Below are 24,279 nucleotides of genomic sequence, written 5' to 3'. Positions count from 1 at the left end.
GGATTCACTGTGGAGATGCCAAGGTACCTTGAAAGGGGTTTACCTTAAACACAATCTACACTCCGTGAAGGCTTGGAGACGACTGGCGACTGGTGCACTTGTAGCTAAGACCCACCACCACCCACCAGCGCAGTAACATCCCCCTGCTTCACGTTTTGGCGGGAAAATCAGTCCTACTACTTCCAGAACAAATCCTGTAGTGTACAAGTAATATGCGATAATAGAATGTAAGAAATACGTTGTATAATTTGTAAATTGTAAAAATCTTCCTTATTTCAAGGAAAGGCATCCATCAGTTAATATGCTGTACATTATAGTATTTAAAGGATTGGGAGAAACAGTACAACATTTTCATTCGCGACCGAAATTCAGATAAAACAGTATTATTACTGTATTTCAGCGTTCTGAAATGGATACCCACACAGAATATGTCGGTACAAGTTTGAAAATATTATAGGAGAAATGAATTATTTCACAATGAAAGAGAAATATAAAAGAAACTAACTTAGCTTACGATATATCTTGTAGTTTTAATATATACTAACACAGACTACTACCAACTTAAACTAACTTAACCTATTCTACTGTCTCACTATTACCCTACGCTTCTCTAATCTACTCTGTTCTATTATCGCTGCTCTATTTTACTTTGGTGCAGAGAACACTTTTTAACTAACATTTGTCATATTAATGTCTATTGTAAATGTATATATGTCGATATATTTTGTATCTACATGGTGATTTGTCTATTATAAGTAGATGTGTATTTTCAGGAAAAATTTCTGCGGATAAGTTAAGACATTGAAGCTATACATTTCACAGAAACATTATATGAGGACTAGTTTTAAGCAAGGGCGCCGATTTCTCTGTAAATTGAGGGGGGGCATTCAGATCCAGAAGATATATATATATATATATATATATATATATATATATATATATATATATATATATATATATATATGAGGATTTTAAGTCAAATTGCATTCAAATTATGCCAGATATTGTATATTCATAAATACAGCAGGGGGCCCACATGAGCTTTGGAGGACCCGGTACCCCAAGGATCGGCGCCCTTGGTTTTAAGGCTTCTATTTCTCAGTTTCCATACCTTAACGACTTTACTCATTCATTCATGTAAACAATTCAAGTATATTCATATTGATGAATATGGACATAAACATTTAAGAAAAGATCATGTTACTCTCTTTTTCTGGTGTTGAAGATTTTCAGATTCCCTGCTTTCATGATTAAATAAATCATTAATCTAATTATTAACTTTAAGTAACTTTGGTTAGGTTAATTAAATAGAGAAAGAACTGCTACAGCCTGTTTTTAACTTGTCATACAAATTGGTTACTTTTCTACCTTAGGTTATTGTTTAAAATATGCCAGAAGATAAGCATAAATACTACTGATGACTAATTCTACAATAATAAAATAGATTTCTTCAGTTTTAGAGATAAATTAAAATTGCATTGTTTCTATTTTCTTTGATTAATTCAACCAAAATTACTTAATATCGAAAAGGAGTTGATCACTTGATATCACGTACGGATGAATTTTGAGAGAAGTAAGTAAAATGATAATTCGAATATAATGTTTCTTCCTGACTTCAGTAGACGAAGTTATAACGTATAAGGCGCTTTAATTTTGGTTCATTATAAATCTTGACATTATTATTATTATTATTATTATTATTATTATTATTATTATTATTATTATTATTATTATTATTATTATTATTATTATTAGCCGATTTAGGAGTCAAGCTAAGCAGAATTAAATTGTATATAACTATAGAAGAAATTCAGAAATTTTCTTGGTTCTGATTTCCCACTAGCCAGTGGCGTATTTAGGGGGCTATCGGACTCAACCTCCCTTCGAAATAAATTTGTTAGTTTTTTGCATTCCACGTAGAACAATAATCCTTCAACAATAAATGTTTGAATTAAAGAAAGTCAAGACAGGAAATACGTAACCCGGGAAATTAGGTAGGTCAAGAGGATGCTTCCTTTTTCTTCTATGTATAGAATAAAAGGTTAGATTCACTGCTAAATTTTTGTATCCTATCACATAAGATTTACTAGTCTACAATTCTTGCCATTAAAACTGCAATCAGTATATTTCAGCTTCAACTCTTCTCAACATCTTTTTAGGTAAAAACGTACATAGGTAAAACTGAATATTTCCATTTTTCTAAAATGAAATCAGTTAAAATGAAGTGAGATTACAAACAAATATTCAACATGTGTTTGCAGGAGCGTCATTTCAGATTTGTCTAGGGGGAGGGGGTAAGATCCTCCACCGACATACGAGTTTCACGTTGCTTCCTAGTTTATTAGTAGACAATCGGTTAAAATATATTTAATTCTCAAACTCAGGTGGGCAATTGCCCCTGCTTCTCCGTGTTGTGCATAGCGCCCCGAAACAAAATGCAAAATACGCCACTGCCAGTAGCTCTAATAAATTTTAAATTTTAAGTTGATTTCAAATTTAACTGTATTTGGAAGGAACTTGGAGTTTATTTTGTCTGAGTTCTTGTACCTTTTAGACTTTTATATAGTTAATTCACTACACAATAAATTAGCACTGAAATTTACAGAACATGTCCTTTTTTCTTTAAGAATGCCATTATGTTGTGGATCCGGAACAGTATTACGAAGATTGCTTGTACGATCTCTGTTCTTGTAATGGAAAAATTGAGGAATGCCTATGCCCTATTATGGCAGCGTATGCTAAGGAGTGTGCTCACAAACATGTCATGCTTAATTGGCGCCATGAAGTAAAGGAGTGCGGTAAGTTTATTCCAGAAGTATTATTCAATACCAAATAAAGTTTATGTAAGAAATATGGACTACAGATGATAATTTATATATTTTTTTATAGTTTTGTGTTTTTCTTGCAATTGAGGAGTCCTATGTAATAAGGGCCCATAACGGGAAGCCATGTTTTGAGAAAATTGCGTGTAAACATTCAAATATAGATATATTTTTATTTAACGTTTGTACATGTGCACTCTACAAGAAAAACATAAATTTATTCTTTTTCTTCTACCAAATACAAAGAAACTAACAGTTCGTTTCAATATAACTTAAATAATGGATGCTTTTAAAAAGGCTTTTATAGGCCCTTGTTAGGGAGAACGACTTTGTAGGACTCTCATATATATATATCGCAGCAGTCCTATGATACACTTTGTGAAAATGAATAAAGAAACGTAATTACAAAATAAGGAGCAGAGATAAAGTAAACAGAATAATATGCATGTAACAATAATACATTAAAGTGGTACATGTATTATGTAGAAACTGAACATGTAACAATCCTGGACACTGAAAATATTCTATGCATTATCTACAGCCGGTAAAATCCTCGTGAAGATCATCCTCTGCATCCTCGATGTCTGTCTTGACGGAACTGTTTCTCGTACAAGCAACTGCATCTGGATCCAAAAAACGGATGAACTCCGTACGTCTCGCTCTTTAGCTGGGTTCGGCTTCAGTGGTTGACTTATTAACATAGTATCTACAAGATTTACGCCACAGTCCGCTCAAGTAAAGTACTTAATCAGCATGTACGTACAAGTACATGCATCAGCAGCTAGAATACCACCTGATGGTTTGAAACAAAGTCGTACACAGGACTGAATCTTGAAAGGATGTCGAGTTCCCGATGGTTTATTTTTCATTATAGTTGTGAATCCATCCTTTTACTGTTTGGTAACAGCTTCCCCATGTTTTACCATAAAGGAGATGGGCGTTTTCGACTTTGTTTCAGCACTTCTACGTACTTTTCATCCTTGGTCACTTTCAGGTGGCACAAACTAGCATTCCTGTCACATTAGTTGAAAGAATGACCTCCGACAAGAAATATATGTTTCACTCTAACAACAAATTTCATGGTAATCCAGGAGCAAAATGTTACCATGAGCATATTTGACTGTCTCTTCTGTTTCTTGGGATTATACTCGAATTCGTGCTAGCACACTGCGACATGTTCAACGCTGTTCAAACAACTACTTCACCAACATAACTGCAACAGATACTCGCTTTCGTCTCACAACAATCTCTATTCCTTTGCTGTAACAACATCAAGACTTACGATATTGGAATGAAATTTTGCAGATGGATAGATAGTAATACCAAAGAATTTAAAAATGAAATCTTCCTTCTTTAAAAGGGACCTTTTAATTATTACTTATTGAAATTTTATTTTCTTTTTCAGTTTAACCATCGTGGATAAGATTTAATTTTAGAAGTAAAATAAGGTTAAAACAAACTGAAATAATTTTCCTAGCTTTATAGTCTCATTTGTGAAGAGTTAGGTTCAATTTAATCCTAATTAAAATGTCTCCTAAAAAAGAAACAAATTAAAGAAGAGAATTATGGAGATAATAATTACTTATATGGTTTTATTACTATATTTGAATACTACATATAGAGTTTTATGTATCACAGCAATCAATTACTTATATGGAGGCACGGTAGCTTAGTGGTAGAGCGCTTATCTCTGTTGCGTGGGGTCCGTAGTTCGATTTCCGGCCAATTAGGTTTATGGTGGACAACATCCTGTCCGTGGGTTTCCTCGGAGTACTCCCGTTTCCTCCCACTTTCTCATTCCACCAATTCTTCCATCATCATTCACTTGCTTTAATCATACGTCTTCCTTAGCCTAAAGGACATAATCGTGGGACGTTAAACTTATAGATTTCATTTAATTTTTCAATTATTTATGTATTTTTAAATATTGTTCTTTATTGTTGATAATTAACAGTTTCTTATCATAAATAATAAATAACTATCAATTGCTCTTTTATTAAAATTATAAGGACGACGTTCAAAATCACAAATTTTGTATATTTTTCTTATCACAGATATAATATCATTATTTATCTAATGTTAGCTTCTTAAAATTGGATCCAATCTTTATCTTTTGTATAGTCATATATACTTATTATTTATGTATTTCATAAATCACAATGCATTGTCATTAATTCTTTGTATCATTTATTTTAAATTCAATATTGCTAAATGTATATACTATTACTTATCTCAAAATTATACATTGTCGATATGTTTCTCAAATTTTTATAAATTCATTAATTTATGTGTAGTTATCTATTCAAACTTACATCAGTAACGTTAGCAATTATCTTTTCATGTAGGAATTATCTTTTCATGATAATCATACGAACGGATTAAAGCTACACCCATGTATCATAAGTTATTTTCTTTCTTTTTTTTTTTCAAATATAATGCAAAAGGTATTGTAATAAATTTGGGAACAAAAGAGCTTCTACCCTTATACTATAACTTCCAGTGTTATTTGCAGGCAGTTGAATAAAAACTGTGACTTACGTTTTTGTTCAGAAATTGACTTGCTTGGATCTGGTTCTGTGTCTGTTTTTATTTTTGAAAAAAAAAAAAAAAAAAAAAAAGACTTACACCATTATAACTCGTCCATATAAAATCATCACTGTTTTCTCAAAATTATCACTGTTTTTTTTTTTCAAAATTCTTTCCCAAATTCAATTTATCATCATGATCTCATTTCATCAGAAAATTTCAAACTCAACTGTTTAATTACTAATTTTAATCATTATATATACATTTATAATTATCAGTTGCCTCTTTTTCTCAGTTAATTGTTATAGATTCATTGCTCTGGTATTGGTATTACTTTTGATATACAAATGTAAGATTTCTAAGTTCGATTTTTGGTAAAAGTGCAGACAAGTTGAATCCTTCTGACATGTCTCAAATGACTTTGATGCTAAAAAGGGACATTAAATTCGAAATGAAGAACCAATAAACTTTAAGATTCATAACATATACACAGTCTTATGAACCCCCGAAATAGAATTTGCAGTAACATTTATATCCGGCTACGTTTCTCCAATGTTGGTCTGGTGCATTCAAGCTAGTTTTAATTGATATTTGAGGAACATAGGTTTAGGTTATGTACTAAATCCAATAAAATAGACAACTACCCATTTATTATAACGGAGACATTAAAATTAAAATGAAACATAGAGTTTTACGTCCCATGTTATACCCTCTAGGTCAAAGGAGACGAATGGTTACGTAATAATTGATGGATTGAAAATGTTAGGGAAAATGAGAAAACTCCGGGAAAACCCAGAAATACGATGTTATCCAGCACAAAGACGAAGATATTGAACGTAACTATTATTTGTTCTTGCAAAATCGGTTTTGTAAGCTAAGTCCATTCCGATATTCTTGGGAATCAGTATTAAGCTTATCTTTCGAAAGCAGTCTGATAGCTGCAAACGCAACTTACGACGAACGAAGACTATTAAGATTGTGATCATGTACTTCATAATTATGCTATACTGAGTGATGTATTTTTCTGATGTTTGTTCAGAAAGTAATAATAATAGTGTACTGCTTTACTATGTTTCAGTCTAATAGATTTTGAATTTCATATATTAACTTATTTCTAAAATGTATAAAATATTCCAAAAAATCTTTGTTGTGTTAAACATTTGTCCTGATTCTTCTGCCAGAGCAGTCTCTTATAATCTCTCGCCTTTAAAATTATAACTACTTTTAATAATTTATAAAATTTCACTATTAAACAATAAAAATAAACTGACTAAATCGTTTACATGATTTTGTTTTCTTTCTGTAAACAGCAATTCACTGCACAGGAGGTCAACAATATTCGGTTTGCGGCGATTCCTGCAAAAGATCTTGCCTTGATATTTCTAGTACTAAGAAATGTAAGAAACAATGCGTAGAGGGTTGCAATTGTCCAGAAGGCCAAACGTTAAACAAAGATGGTGAATGTGTTCCAGTCAGCGATTGTCCTTGTATTGATGAAGGAACGGAATACAAAGCTGGATACAAAGAAATTAAGGAAACACCCAATGGTTTTCAACTGTGGTAAGTACACTTATCTTAAAGCAAAAAAAGTACAAGATTTAAGAATTTATTGATGCTATAGCTTCTTGAAATACTCTATCAATACATTGATTGAGCTACTGATAACAATTTTTATCAACGACTTCCTTTGGTAAACTAGTCACTTTGATGTTAAAATATTACTACTACTACTACTACTACTACTACTACTACTACTACTACTACTACTACTACTACTACTACTACTACTACTACTACTACTACTACTACTACTACTACTACTAATAATAATAATAATAATAATAATAATAATAATAAACTAACTGTTTTAAGCAAGTACGTATATGAATTAAGGAAACTGACAAAATAAATTACTTTCGATTACGTTTCCTGCCGACACATAAAAGTTTCAAGATAACTAACCTTTCTTATTAATTTCTTATTAATTAAAAGATTATAGAAGAAATAGTAATTCGTAAATAAAATAATTTTAATTAATATAATAGCCGAATTAAGTTTTAAGTATAGTTGTACAAAAATTTTGCAATGCTAACTTATCTTTAAGAGAGATTTACTCTAAGCATAATCATAAAATAATTTGGTTTAGAAGTTTATAATAATGATTTGAAAGAGAATTTTTTCTAAAGGAATCGTTTAAATCAATACAAGTGTGTAAATACACAGCTCTTAAAAAATTAGTGAAAATTAAGAAAATTTTATACATAACTAAAAAATAAAAAGAATGAATTATTTTCATACCTGATCCTAGCAGCCACTGTGGTTCAGTGGTAGAGTGCTCACCTCTGGTGCTTGTTATTCTTGGTTCGATTCTATCTTGCATCAAATGGGCTTTGTGGTGGACAAAGAACGTGTGCACGAGTTTTCTTGGACTTCTTCCGTTTCCTTCCACTCTCTTCATTTCACTATTTCCTTCATTATCGTCATTACCGTCTCCTTTAGTCTGTGAGCATAACGGTACATCGTTTAAACTAAAGAACCAAAACTACTCAATCTTTGGATACACAATCCTCTTTCTTTTAGATTTTACTAGTAACTATTAACAAATAAAACAACAATCGACTTAATTCTCTTTCATTAAGAGAAAATTGTATTCATATATCAGTTTGCTGATATGATGACCTCCTCAGTGTCGATAATTTTACTGCTTTTAATAAATATTAATTTATTGTTTCTATTAAATATTAAGTCTAATATTCCTTTAGAAGTTTACATGAATATACTAAAGAACAACATAAGAATCTAAACTGACGTATGATTACAATTATTCACTTGGATTAATCTTGGTATACGTTTATTTAGTGGTTGTCGAAATTTTCATGAAGAATCCTTAGAGACATTTTCTTGAAGCATCCACAGCATACTCCTCACACCATGTTTTTGGCTTTTCTACACATTTTCATTTAATTTTATTTTGTCTTTATAATCATACATATTGCACGAATTCGTGCGTATGTATAAGACTCGTCAGGGCATAAAAATACATAAACATATACATAGTTCTAATAGAAACGTACGAATTAAATTAAAATACTAGGCTACGTCTACTATATAAAAGAAACAAAAAAAAAAAAAAAAAAAAATTAGACATTTTAAATACTACTAATAATCAAGTTCATTTACACATTTAGGAATTCATTCATGGAATAAAAGCAGTGCTGTAATAGATAGGTTTTCAGTAATCTCTTGAATTCTACTCTTTATTCTGTCATTCGAATATACTGAGGAAGTTTATTATATAATATGGCACCCTTAAATGTTGGATTCCTTTCATATAACTTTGTGCGATGCTGATTGCTGGCGATTTTATCTTTAAGTCTGGTATTATATTTATGGGTTGATGTTGTCTTAAGTAATTCAAAGTTGGTTTTAACAAAGAGCAACATGTGAAATATATAAAGGCGATATTTTAAGTTCCTTGAATATTGGCCTACACAAGTCGTTTATTTTGGTTTCTGTTGTAGTAACAAACCAAAAGCAGTAGAAAATCTATTGAATGCATCACGTTATCCACAAGTAGAAGATCAGCACTGTTTATAATCTCAAAGTGATAACATATGGTACATCTACACCATTCACGAAAACTTTGAGTAATATCAAGATAAGTTTCAAAGTTTTTTTTTTTTTTTTTTTTTTTTTTTTTAAGGTTGAAATCTTTAAGAAATTTTGTTACTGATAATATCGAGGTATTTGTGTGTATTTTTATGACTAGGAAAGAACTTTTTGTTTTGATACCTCTATACTAAAACGATGTATGCCATATGTGATGAGTTTGCTGTAGGGCTTTAAGAAAACGTTTCTGTGTTTTCATCAGATTAGTCCAAGAAAACATGCGAATCAAGTATTTTAATTAGTTTTGTTTCTAACTAAATTGATTTCAGTATGCTAGAAACTATACAATCAAATTATCTAGAGAAGACTATCGATAGATGTATACCAGTATTCTAGAAATTAATCAATTATTCTCTGATGCAGAATGATGTACACCTGAAGATCACACATTAACACCAAATATACTGTCAAGAGCAGAATAGTTTCAGGTTTCAGATAATAAACCACAAAAGTTTCGTTTAATTTCGCTTAAGATTGATCGCAGTTTTGGTGATTTTGGTTGTGCCTGAAACAGTTTATGAAAAAAATATTAAAATATTCGTTTTATATGAGCTAAAAATCATAGAAAATCTTGTTCCTGAAGGGTGAGGATTGAAAACTGAATCTTTACGTTGACCACCAGATTCTGAGCTTTATAATTTTTCAGCGTTTGTTGCAGATCTCTTTCAACCTAATTGACTAAATATCACGTAGTAATTATACTGTTGAGAGAATCAACTTTGATTTAATATTTTTTTTTAACGTTAAACGTTTATTAAAATGTACAAATTATAAATAAATTATCTAATTTTCTCACAGTATTTGTTAGTGGGGTGAAATAATTTTGAACAAACAGGAAAACCTAATCGTTTGAGCCGGGAGGACAGAATCTTACTCAAAGTATCCACAAGGATATTTTTATGTGAAAATTAATTGCTAGTTTTTTTCAGATAAGTTCCATCTATATATTAGTATTGCATCAGAATTTAACATATTCTAATGATTTCATAAAGCTAAAATTTTACGTTATGAAAACACAAATACCTCATGTACTTATTTTCGCCAATAGCCAGATCCGGATTTAGGCATGGGGCACATAGGCCCGGAACCAGGGTGGCAAATTTGAGGGGCGGCATTTTAAAAAAAAAAATTAAAAAACGATAAATTATTGAAAATACATATTTCACCAACGACTCAATAAAATAAGCGAAAATCATTTTTTCTTTTAAATAGCCGTGACTACAATAATATTGTAGCAGATTAGTCGTAGCAAATATTGTCAGTTGATTGTTATGGTGGTTTGATCTATTCTCGGTGGATCTGCTGAAAAGGGCGGCAGTAGGCAGCTCGACACTCGTACTTGTGGACGAACTGAAAGGTATGTTTAAGTTCTATAAAATAGCTGGTGAGAGAAAACTAAAAACTGTTCTTGAAACTGATGATGAATGCATAGGAAACAGGCCTAAAAGACTAAGAAAAAGGAAGAAATTCTTTGATGAATCAGAATCATCTGAATCAGAAGAGGAAAAGGAGATAGAAAACTCAGATCATCGCCTTCAAGAAACCTTTGTTGTGGTCATTGACAAGCTTCTTTCCGAATTGAAGAAGAGAATCGAGGTCTACAATGAATTTCTCAACAGATTTTCCTTCTAAACAGATCTAAGCAACTTGAGTGCCGAAGAAATCACCACACCAGCGACTTCTCTGCAGGAAGTGTATGCAGCTGATATCGAGAAATCTTCGTTTGCTGTTGAGTGCATTTATTTAAAAGAACTTCTAGCTCAAGAGAAGTTTGGAAGTGCTGAAAAAATGTTACTGTCACAACTTAACCAATTTCTCATATCGAAAAATCTTCAGGACTTATATCCTAACATAAATATTTGCCTTAAAGTGTTTTTATGTTCCCAGCAACTACCTGTGCGGCGAAAAGATCATTTTCCGCACTGTCAAGAATCAAAAACTATTTGAGATCTACTCTTTCTCGGAAGAGACTGGTTCATCTAGCTCTTCTAGCCACCGAAAATGACTTGACTGTTAAATTTGATTTTTATGACGTTATTAATGATTTTTATCAAGGTCAAAGCAAGACGTAAGGAGTTTTGACACACAAAAGTTTCAGAAACGCCATTTTGTAAATTTTAAGGTAATAATATAACTCTTTATATTATTTAAGATTATTTTATATTTTGCCGTCTTTTACACCATGTAATGTTGAATAGGTTAGGCAGAAGCCAGGTAAGTTTTAATGAATCTACTCTAAATGCTGGCAAGATATACGAATTAAAATATATTAGATAAAATGAATAATGAGAAATAAGATCAGTAATAACTAGTAATAATAATAATTAGTAATAGTATTAATTATAATTTAGTAGCAAATGTAAAAGTAATATTTTCAGAAGTGGATCCTGGAGAGCAATGTGATTGGTGTGGTTATGGGTGACAATTTCGCTAGAGCTCATAGGCGCAAAACATGAAAATCTGGCTCTGCCAATAGCATGTAATTTCTTATACTTGGAACCCAATATGATACTTCATTGGACAAAAGAAAGTGATTATATCGGGAAAAAAGAAAAAAAAAATTAAGTAAGAACAACATGACATGAAAATTGCGCAAAGCATATACGTAAATTAAGAACAACATGACATGAAAGTTGCGCAAAGCATATACGTAAATTAAGAACAACATGACATAGAAGTTGCGCAAAGTATATACGTAAATTAAGAACAACATGACATGAAAGTTGCGCAAAGCGTATACGTAAATATACCGAAATAGCAAGTCCTAAGTGAAATCTCAGATAATCATCACTTATATCAGTTATTGATTTTAACTTAAATCTTCTCGTCATCAACAATCTCCCAACTTACTTCTGTCTTTCTATAGTGTCTCGAATAAAATCATAACTAATCTTTCTCGCCCTGATTCGGACAATATCATAAAATATGAGAACAAGTTGTAACTTTATTGATAACGAGAAGGAGTAGCTAAAATCGATACGTGATAACGGTGATTTCCATGAGAATTCCACATAGAACTTCTGTTTACTCAAGGTAGACCAGGGCCGCGGTGGCTCAGTGATAGAGTGTTCATCTCTGTTGCTTGGGGTCCCTGGTTCGATCCCAGCTCGCGCCAAATGGTCTTTATACTGGACAAACATCGTGTGCGTGGGTTTTCTCGGAGTTCTCCCGTTTCCTCTCACTTTATTCATTTCACTATTACATTCATTTCTCATCATCACCATCTTCTTTAGCCTAGCCAGCATAACCGTGGGACGTAAAACTTCAAGATTTCATTTCACTTTTTTCAAGGCAGACCACTATTTGAAAAGATTTACTTTGTATCATTTAGAAAACTTCCATAATATAGGTTTCTTTCCTATTTCCGTGCTTTTAAACTTTTCCCCCTATGATTTGACGACTTTCTTTTCATTAATGAAGAACCATGCTTGTAAAAGGAAATATATGCTATTATTTGGAATGATAAGTAGAAGAGATTTTTTTGTCATATATTAATCATCAAAATCTTATAATGGTTACTAACTGGGCAACTAGTATGCATTTATTAGCAGGTAAATATCCTATAATCACGTATTCATCAACAGTTACGTATACTAGGATGTGTAAATACATTATTTAAATTTATTTTTCAGCCAATGTATTAATGCCATTTGGACTTGTCGCCCAGCTACTGACGAAGAAATTGAGTATATGCCGAAACATATTAAAGAAGAGCCTAAGTGTGATGCTGAAAATAACGAAGTACTTTCAAACTGTAAAGAGGCTGAGCTTCGTACATGTAAGGTGTGTAGATTTCTGATTTTAGCTGCTATTTTATACGTTTAAACAAAGAAATTAACACTTTATGATTACGACTTTAGGTTATAATTCTATTTTACAAATGAAAGATTTGCAGCATATAATTACAGTGCGTTTGAAAAATAAACTCGATAATAGGTTGAGCGATTGTATTCTATGCTCTGAGAATAGTGTTTTCTACAAAAGTCTCCTGCATTGTGTGCAGTTTGCTTCCGTAAGGCGGTCAAACTGGTGATCTTGATACGAAAAGATGTGTCTAGTTTTTTGTTGTTTATTCTGTGTTCATCGCCCTTAAATGATTGAGACTATGTGTTTCCATGCGTGCTCAGAATGATTGAGACCATGTCTTTCCATGCGTTCTCAGAATGATTGAGACCATGTCTTTCCATGCGTTCTCAGAATGATTGAGACCATGTCTTTCCATGCGTTCTCAGAATGACTGAGACCATGTCTTTCCATGCGTGCTCAACTTAAAAACAACAAATATTCCTCACTGAATACTTTTCCGTGAGTAGGATGAGTACATACAGAGATTGAAAGATTATTTTTCGTTAGATTTCCAGTGACAACAGTTCCTAATTGACTTAGTATAATGTTTATGTTCTGCCAATAACCCACATGCATTTCTCTACAAGACCAGGAGATTGGGACGTGGCCTCCAATATTTAGGAGAAGAATAGTCGGCACAATATTTTTCTAAGAAAGTAAATTCACATCGTTGTTGTGAAATCATTCACTGGTTTATGGGAGAGCTAACTGAGAATGACATTACTAATGTTTGCATTCAGCAAGACAGCACATACAACGGAGGCAATCCATGAAGTTTCTGCAATAAATTTTCGGAGATTAAACTCTTGGTAAGCGCTTGTGGTCAGCACGTTTTCTGAATTTAAGCCTACCGTATATTTTCTTCTGAGGCTATGCAAAATAGTAATGTTTATCGAGGAAACCACTATACGCTTCAAGAATTTCAATCTATTATTTGTAATGTCACTAGGAACATCCTACATGAACAACTTGTGATAACCTTTGAGAACAAGAAGAAAAAGCGTGCACACATATATAGATCATCACGGTGACCATTTCCATCAATTAGTATAAGGGTAAATTGATGTTACATTTTGTTGTACTAGTGTATAACAGATGTGTAAGTATTTTTTTTTTGAACGTATAGTGTCATAAAATAACATAAGATGTAAAACACATTTAAAGCGAGACAATCTAAACAAACATAAGTATGGGACAAGTTATGAAATATATGATTAGTTGTTCGTATTACTTTCTATTAATGGCAATTTATTTTGAACCACATTTTCTATTAATGGCAATTTATTTTGAACCACACTTTCTATTAATGGCAATTTATTTTGAACCACACTTTCTATTAATGGCAATTTATTTTGAACCACACTTTCTATTAATGGCAATTTATTTTGAACCACACTTTCTATTAATGGCAATTTATTTTGAACCATACTTTCTATTAATGGCAATTTATTTTGAACCATACTTTCTATTAATGGCAATTTATTTTGAACCACACTTTCTATTAATGGCAATTTATTTTGAACCACACTTTCTATTAATGGCAATTTATTTTGAACCACACTTTCTATTAATGGCAATTTATTTTGAACCACACTTTCTATTAATGGCAATTTATTTTGAACCACACTTTCTATTAATGGCAATTTATTTTGAACCATACTTTCTATTAATGGCAATTTATTTTGAACCACACTTTCTATTAATGGCAATTTATTTTGAACCATACTTTCTATTAATGGCAATTTATTTTAAACCACACTTTCTATTAATGGTAATTTATTTTGAACCACACTTTCTATTAATGGCAATTTATTTTGAACCATACTTTCTATTAATGGCAATTTATTTTGAACCAAACTTTCTATTAATGGCAATTTATTTTGAACCATACTTTCTATTAATGGCAATTTATTTTGAACCACACTTTCTATTAATGGCAATTTATTTTGAACCACACTTTCTATTAATGGCAATTTATTTTGAACCATACTTTCTATTAATGGCAATTTATTTTGAACCACACTTTCTATTAATGGCAATTTATTTTGAACCACACTTTCTATTAATGGCACCGACTTATCGATTACAAATCTTCTTTATGAAAACTTGAGTCATTTCCATGTGAAAGATTCATATTGAACAATGAACATCAAACATAACCTAATTTCTTCTTCATTTTAATACGAAGGGTGATCAGAAAGTAAGGTTACAAATCCTGCAGTGAAACGTGTATACATTATTTCATACAACCAATACAGCAAACAGATAGTACATACATTAGGTTATTTTTCGACATAGTCACCATATCGGTTAGGGCACTTGTTTCATAGTGGGATGAGTTAGAAGATTCCCTCCTCATAAAAGACTGTCCTTGCGTGTTCAACAACGAAGTGATTCTCCTCCTCGTCTGAAGCAAAGTGGCGGCCTCCTAGGCGCTTCTTCAAGTGCTAGAACAGGTGAAATTCGCTTGGAGCGAGGTCCGAGGCATGTTCAAACCTGTTAATGACGTGCCGCGTCGCCCACTGCGCTCCTCATCGGTGACGTTTTCTCTACCAGCTGCAAACTTTCGATACCATTCTGCGACATGCTCACGAGACATTACAGTCTCTCCCTAAACTTCTACCACCTACCGGCGAATTTCAGCCGCAATTACATGTTTCGCTCACAGAAATCGAATAACTGAGCGGATTTCTTCGCGAGACCAGTTTTCCAAACGAGTCACCATTTGTGGTTACCTACAACTAGCGCTGTAGGTGGCGGGTGGCTGAAACTCTGCACAGTTGCCAACTCCATGTTTTAAAAGTACCGCACACTCTTCATTCCTCTATAACAGACGAAACTCCAGAAATACTTGCTTTGTAATCTTATTTTCTGATCCTTCGTAATAAAATCTGTGCGGATTAAGTTCATTTAATTTAAATCTAAATCTTTAATATAGTATTATCCTTTACTTTCAGTCATCACAGGATACATCAGTAAGTCTGGAATTTGAGTGTAACTCTGGTTGCGTATGCAAAGAAGGCTATGTTTTGAATTCTGAATCAGGGAAATGCGTTCTTCCATCAGAGTGTCCTTGTCATCATGAAGGAAAGAGTTATAAGGAAGGAGACAAGATTAAACAAGATTGTAACACTTGGTAAGTAGTGTATAGTACTTTTCTTGTGTGTACATGATGCTAATAAGAGGAAACTTATTTCCATCTTCACACAGAGACTCTAAGAATTACCAGAAGCCCCGGTGGCTCAGTGATACAGCGTTCACCTCTGGTACGTGGGTTCCGTGGTTCGGTCCCCACTCACGCCAAGTGAACTTTATGGTGGACAAACACCTGTGCGCGGGTTTTCTCGGGGTTCACCCGTTTCCTCCCACTTTCTTAATTCCACCATTTCATTCATTTTGTCATTATCACCGTATTCTTTAGCCTAGCCGGCATAATCGTGGGACGTAAACCTCACAGATTTCATTTCATTTCATTTTTCTTGAGGATGCTTCTTGCCAACGGGACACTCTCTATTATGTCCATATAAAGTTGAACTCAGTGTCCAGTGTTATGTCATATTAAAACTACTTTACATGTACAACTTAAAATATTTTACTTCATTTCTTTTAACTTAGGCTGTTTTCTTTCTTCCTCTTTTTTCTCTTACTCATAGCAAATCATGTCTCAAATTTAACTTATAGCCCAGGTACAAAAATTGAAAATTATAATACCTATATAATTTAATCATGAGTTTATAACTGAATAAACAGAAAACACGTAGAATGATGGGCGTTTCCTGGATTCTTGACGATACATTTAATACTAACCCAATTTTTTGAGTAAAACTATTGATTATACTATTTCAATTCTTATCCAAAATACCTTTGTTCAAATTCAGTTTAAACTTCTTGTCCTAATAAAATAAGACTCGTATGTATGTACTAGCCTTGGTTAGCTGGAAACTTCGCTCCAAGACCCCCGCACTTCTCGGCCTACAGATTTTCACTTCTCATATCTCTAAAATGTTTCTTATATTAAGGGTTTTCGGATTATGGCTATCTTACGAGTATAACAATTGCAACCTTCCACCCTTTTTTCCTTCCTTTCCAAGGAAAACATAAAATAGAAACACTGAAGCCCATTGTTAATTATTTTTAATGAAAATCTTTACACCAATTTTCGTGCGTCCAACATAAGGGCCCAAAGGAGTATTCCCAGAGCTGGTAAGAATTTAAGCATCTTAGGGGCACACATTATATATATATATATACACAAACAATAGTAAAGTACAATGGAACTTCGTAAAAGAAATCTGTATAATGATAGGTTTATGTATAGCTCCATTCAGTTCTCTCTGTTTCTACCTTCTTTCTGACTGTTAGTTTTATTGCAGATCTTATCACACAACCTTTTAATACAACTGTAAGGAATTTCGAGATTTGGCCATCTTATTTTTAACACTTGCAAACCTGATTCCTTTTTCCTTCCCGCCTTTTTCCATCCCTTGTAGGGGAAATAAATATATATATATATATATATATATATATATATATATATATATATATATATATATATATATATATATATATATATATAACGCTGAAATACGTCTTTAATTATTTTAAATTAAAACCTAAACGCCAATTTCCATGCTTCTAACCTTAAAGGATTGTGAGATATGACCATCTTGTTTTTAACAATATTAACCTCCATTCGTTTTGCTTTTCTACCCACCTTTTTCTTTCCTTCTAAAAGAAATATATAAAAAAACGCTAATACACATGTTTTATTATTTTAAATGAAAAATCCAAAGTTCATGTCTCTAATCTTAACGAATTTCGAGATATGAACATCAACTTATAATAATTGTAGCTCCACCCTTTTTTCTTCCCGGCTTTTTTTTTTTTTTTTTTTTTTTTTGTTCTCTTCTAGGTCTAATGTTAAAAAACGGTAAAATGTGTGTTTAATTGAAGTGCAAATACCGAATTTCATGTCTCTATTGTATCGTATCTCTTTAAAATTATAGAGAGGAATCACGTGTTAGTTCTTTATAATAAAAAATAAGTTCCTAAAGGAGTTATGGACTTTCAATAAAGAATGAATCTATAATTTGACATAAGAGGTAGTACTAGTTGTAGTATCCTGCCTTTATAACTTGTTCCTATATGAATTGTTCCTACATGAATTCTAAATTAAGGTTAATTGTCAAAGAATTATAATTCAATTAATACATGTTTATTACAATATAAGATCTTTCTTATTGAAACAGTTTATTACATAATCTCAGCAGTCATATTTAAACTGTATATTTAACAAATTGCACTTAGAAGTCTGCTGGTTTGAATATTCATGGTTTCAAAATTACTTTATAAAACAACAAAAAACAAAATGAAATAATTAAAAGTGGGCGTACGAAAGAACTCTAAAAGAATTGTTTAAAATACATCCTCAACCCAGACAAATTCAATAGTTCAAAAACGTAAAATTTACATGAGTAGAAAGAAGCGGTAGCATTCTCTTATCTCAAAAGTTTAGATTGATTTGCTTCGACGTGACTCCTCTGATTAAGATAGATTCCATTTTTCTTTCTGCTTCTTTCTGCCTTTTTCTCCTTCACTGTCACTTTTTTTGGGAGTATTTATATGATAGTTCTAAACACTTTCACTCACGTGAAATGCGTAAACAATTCTTACGTAATTTAGTCTTGCAGATTATTTTAGAGTTGTTTTTCAGTTGTAATTTCCTACATTAAAAAAAAAGTTTACTTGACTTGTAAACACCTTAACAGTCATGTACAAAAGTTTTTCATTTCATTTCATTCAAATGACAAGAATTGTACAAGTAATTTTTAGTATGCCAATTATTTGTGAAAAATTGTTCATAAGATAGCGGCTTTAAAATTAGTGCACTTTGGCAATATTCCTTCAGATAATGGAAGAGTGAAAAAACGTCGTACGTGGGACGTAAAACTTAAAGATTTCATTTTATTTTTGTTTTTCTATTTAACCTTGATTAGTTAGTATTCTTATTGAAGTGTGGATAATCTACAAAAAGAAATATAGGAAGAAAACAATGATACATTTGAAATGATTGTATTATTTTTGCGTTTTTTCAGCACATGTGAATCTGGTACATGGACTTGTACTGATAGGAAATGTTCTGGTATCTGCACTGCGTGGGGTGAATCACATTTTAAGACATTTGATGGAAGAATATACGATTTCCAAGGGAGTTGTGAATATATGTTGGCTAATGGTGCTCTCAGTGAAAATGAAACTTTCAGCATAGTTATTCAGGTATTTTAAATTGTGTCTTGTTAACTCTATTTATGTTTCACATTTGATATAATTTGCTATTATTGTTATTATTTACATTTTTTTTTTTGAATGATGAGTTTAATGCAGTGATTTGTTCTGCGAATAGATTTCGAGCTACAACTGTCCTTAGTAAGTTATGCTTCTTGTTGAAACGTCTTGTATAAGTCTTAAGTAGAGATGTTTCTCTGGCTAGAGGCATGAGTGATCGTATTTTAAATTTTTTCTATTTAGCTTTTGTCTGAAATTTTATATTTTTCTCTTTTAATCATTTGAGTGTAAAGTAGAAACATTTTTTTACGTATTTTGCTTTTTTTACGGAACTTTGATCTATTATTATAGATAACTTGCGAAAAGAATATGAAAACTTGAATGCAGTTGGTCATAGGTGTTCTGCCATTATCGATAGGTCACTTACTGCAATTGAGAAGCTTCCATGCTCCACGGTCTTCCGCTAACCTCTTCGTCTTCACGCACGATTGTTTTGTTTTTATATAGTCAATTAATTGTAGTCTCCTTCACCACCTCCCTCTCTTTTCTGCCACCATACCTTCTAGCACGTCCCTCATCATACAGTCCCTTCTTAGCAATTCCCCAACCAGTTTCTCTTCCTCTTCTTAATAATATTGTTCTTTTTCCCCCAGACTATTTTTAACACCATCTCATTCGTTTCCCGCTCGACCCAGCTATTTCTATTCATTCTTCTTCACACTCACATTTTGAAAGCTTCCAGTCGTTTTTCATCACTTTAGCGTAATGTCCATGTTTCTGACCCATACAGTACAATACTCCATACGAAGCATTTTACGAGTCTTTTTCTCAACTCTTAATTAAAGGTACAACAAAATAGCCTTTTCTTCCTCCTAAAGGCTTCTTTCGCTATTCCTATCCTTGTTTTTATTTCATGTTCACACTTCATATAATTACTAATGCAGTTGAGTTTAGTTCAAACTGTAACCGTCCTCCTCGTACATAATGTTTACCGAAAACCAGTTGTTGTGAGACTTCAGAAGAATTCTTCATTCTAATTTTAATTAGACTTAGGTATTTAGTAATTACTAGGCTATATAACCAGTAACGCTGTGAATTTTGAACGAGAACTCCTTCCCCTTCCTAGCCCCTAATTTCATTTCCAAACTATAAGAGTTAGTCTGTAATCTGGAGCAAAACATTCGCTATGTTCCATAAAATCTGAGTGATTTTAATAAATTTTCACTGGAAATATTTAATTTAAAACAGTGGAAGAGTCACTCCCTCATTATTGACCCAAACTGTTAAGAGGATGGGAAATCATCAGGAAAAAAAAAAATACACCGTATTTTTCACGATAGCTATCAAAGAATATTTTTTTTAATAATGGAGAGTGGAGGGGATGGGGTAATGAGTTCTCATATTTGACTGACTTCAATTTCAAGCCGTAGAGATTATATGAAGATCTCAGTAGACACATACACCACATAATGTGTAAAAATTGAATATTTTTACGAAGTTATTATATAACATACATACTTCTTCATCGTTTAGCGGTCGAATTTATTTTAGAGAAACGTCCCAAAAAGATCATATTATTTTAGGTCATATTATTTTATTTCATATTTTAAATCTATCATAAATGCGTGCTAACACGATCTATTTTAATTGTCATTCAGAACCAAATTTCGAAAGTTATAACCCCTCAAAATACTACTTCTGGATTATCCAGAGTTTGTTCGGGCACAATTGAAAATAAATTAATTGTAAGATTAAATGAATTTGCGTGCTGAAAAAATATGTTTTATTTTAACAAAAGCTTTATCTGCTTAGTCCTGAACAGAATCATGGCAAAATTTGTATCGTCTTATAAGTTGAGGCTATTTAAAACGTGAAAACATTCAATCGGGATTATCCCGAAATATTTCGGGCACTGCAGGAGTAATACACTGCCGCCTGGTGTAAAAGTCAATAAACCAATATAAAAGACGGTTAATTTGCTTGTTAAGATTTGCTGCCTGCACCTTTTCTTCTCACAACGAAACATTTCGCTTAAATACAGATTCGAACGGAAAAATATAGTTTCAACGTAATAACTCGGGATAATCAAGATTTACATATTACCCTTGAACGTAATAATTCTGGTAAAACCGTTAAGTGGTTAAACCCAGAAAGGGGGAGAGAGAGAAAGGGAGATAAGTTTACTCTCTTGTTCTCAATTGATTTTAAAGACAAGAAGTGCGAATGACTGTAAAACCTCAAGAAATTGGAGAGTCAGTCAAAAATTTCCCGGATTGTTGTTGTAATTTTGGCATTTGTGGTGCAATCACAACGAATCTTGTACATTATAGACCTTAGGTTGCCTATTTATGAATTTGAGAAATATTATGACGTCATAACAGGCAGTGTACGAGTAATGCAGCTGGACGGAGCAGTGTGTGGTGATCAGTTGGTGAAATTTCATAGATCGAGCATCGTGCAAAATCATCAAGTGCGTGTGCAAATTGGAGAAAATCTGCTTCAGAGACTTTGATAATCTTAAGAAACAGTTTCGCACTATCGGATGTTTCCCAATGCAAAAGTGAGCCCTTTCATTTCGTCACAGTACAAGAGATAAAAACCAACGCAACGCTTGAACTTTGGAAGATACCAAAAGAGGATTTTCGTCAGTGTTTCCACCCATCGTAGGAGCGGTGGAACAGGCTTGTGTGTGTTCCAAAGGTGCCAACTTTGAAGGCGATTAAATAAATATGTACTTACAGGATATTGTGGTAATAAAGAGCTACAATTTTGACTGACCCTCGTATGCGCCATATTAAGAGCCTGTCTTACTAAAAATAATACAAATTTTATCATTTTTCTTTTGCTTGTTTATTCATAAGTGAAAGGAGTTAACAAAATGCAACTTATCACAATCATAGATAATGTTATTCTACGACAGAAAATATGAACCTGAAGAACTTTCAGTGCTGCTATCCATAGAAATTACAGTGTTGCCAGAATAACAATTACCCTAAAATCTAAGTTAAGGCAGCGATTAGAAGAACGAATTCAACTGCATTTGATTACATATCATGTTGTTTTGGATTGCTGTGAACTACTTTTTAAATAGCATTATTATTAAATTTTAATAACAGTATGTTAAAACTATTTTGTATATTACAAACCAAATACAACTATTATTTAAAAAGTAGTTCACAGCGAACCAAAACAACATGATATGTAATCAAATGCAGTTGAGTTCGGTCTTCTAGTCGCTGCCTTAACTTAAATTTTAGGGGATTTGTTATTCTGGCAACACTGTAATTTCTATGGATGGCAACACTGAACATTCTTCCGGTTCATATTTTATGTTGTAGAATAACATTATCTATGATTGTGGTAAGTTGCATTTTGTTAACTCCTTTTACTTATGAATAAACAAGCAAAAGAAAAATGGTAAAATTTGTATTATTTTTAGTAAAACAGGCTCTTAAATGTAAATCTAATGTTTTTACAAAAAATATTGTAGATTTTTTTTTTTTAATTCAAGGAGGGAGTATAATCCACCCCAGATGAGAGAGTTAAATTCACAGTTCATTCTTCACTCATTTTAATCCCAAGCACTATGAATTACGGAAAAGAGTTAAAAAAAAAAAAAAATTCTTAATATTGTATCAAACGGATTTAGTCTAACGAAAGTTAACCCACAACTCTAAAATTTAGGGAAAAGGGGGGGGGGGAGAGTAAATATACTGTTTTATTATTTACTGATTTTAATTCAATACAGTGGGAATGATTGGAAAACCTCAAATAAATGGTCAACAAATTAACCAAAATCGATCAATTTTAAAAACGAAAATTATAATGAAAGATATATATTAAATAGAGGAGTCATCCTTTTATTCATGCCACATTTTAATCCCAACATGTAGAGGTGATCAGAGTACTCTTAAGAAGCTATATTCTCTGTTTTGTGTAATAGAATAATTTTTATGTAGTTTATTTTGGAAAATTGTCTTTGATGCATATGTTTAAACTATTCTTGATAGATTGAAAACTCAAACAATAGGATTATTTTGGTAACTGCAAGGAAGGCATATAAAAAGTTTAATCAAAATTGTATAAGTTTTGTGAGAGTTATCGTGAAACAGACTGACGGTCAGATGGATTAAAAGAAAAAAAAAAAAGTCGAATGGTATAAATTTTCTATGCTTGTTTTAATCATAAGAATAAATATAAATATAACCATTTTTGACAATATTACAAAATAAAAAATAGAATTAGCGCAAAGAATGAAAGGAAAGAGGTATGACAAACTTATTTTTACCTGTCCATAAACACTATAATAAACTGTATGTATAAAAATTAAGTATCACATCCTTGAATTTACGATGCTATTGTTATTTTATAGATGATTTGATAAGTAATGACACAATCGTGTACACACAACAAGTGCACAATTTTGTTGAGGTATAATTTTGTTGTGAAATCCAAATATTTATCAAACGTTTGTCCTATATAGATAAAGTAACTTTGATTTAAATATCTTTATCTGTAAATTGATTGCTTGGTGCTTAAATTGAAAGCCTCTCAACAGTTACTTTAAAATTATTTTCTAGTTGTGAGACGAATTAACCACAATCCTATTTTTAAAATCTTCATGTAAAACTACATGTAAAACTATGTTATAGGACTTAAAGAATTGACGTAGACCATTTTAGGTAAATGGAAAAAGAATAGGAGTTAAAATGGGCCTTAGTCAATAGCTTTAATAATAATACAAGAAGCCTACTGATAAATTTCAAGTTGTTCGTTCTGTGATCTCGGGATTTGTGCAAGTCGTTCCCTATGCTACTTATGTCATGATTGTAATATTTATTTAGAAACAACAAATGACTAATATTGTCCGAAACTTTAGAAAAGCCATTAAATAAACTTCATTTTGTTTAAAAGGATGCATGGTAAAGACTTGAAATTTGTAAAACAATTTACCATGGAAACACTGAATTATATCCTTTCATTACAATATTTCATGGTAAATGTTTAGCAGACGGGGTCCAGAAGTACGTAGAAAATACAAAATTTATGGGGGAAATGGAAGCTGCAAATGCTTACACCTAACATAACCTAACCAAATCTAATCTAACCTAACCTAAACTAACTTAGACTA

The 24,279-nt window shown here is 32.0% G+C and overlaps 1 protein-coding gene across 1 annotated transcript in view; it reads left to right on the top strand.

Moving 5' to 3' along the window:
- Positions 1–24,279, top strand: part of Hml (hemolectin) — a 403,631-nt gene that overhangs the window by 40,234 nt on the left and 339,118 nt on the right. Inside the window, exons 15-19 of the mRNA XM_081740590.1 lie at positions 2,628–2,798; positions 6,659–6,908; positions 12,650–12,800; positions 15,821–15,999; positions 18,959–19,139. Of these exons, the coding sequence (XP_081596716.1) occupies positions 2,628–2,798; positions 6,659–6,908; positions 12,650–12,800; positions 15,821–15,999; positions 18,959–19,139 (932 nt within the window). The remainder of the gene's footprint in view (positions 1–2,627; positions 2,799–6,658; positions 6,909–12,649; positions 12,801–15,820; positions 16,000–18,958; positions 19,140–24,279) is intronic.

Source organism: Thermobia domestica, chromosome 15, assembly GCF_964235325.1.
Source record: "Thermobia domestica chromosome 15, izTheDome1.hap1.1, whole genome shotgun sequence".
Classification (NCBI taxonomy): domain Eukaryota; kingdom Metazoa; phylum Arthropoda; class Insecta; order Zygentoma; family Lepismatidae; genus Thermobia; species Thermobia domestica.
This window is presented reverse-complemented; position numbering and strand designations above follow the sequence as displayed.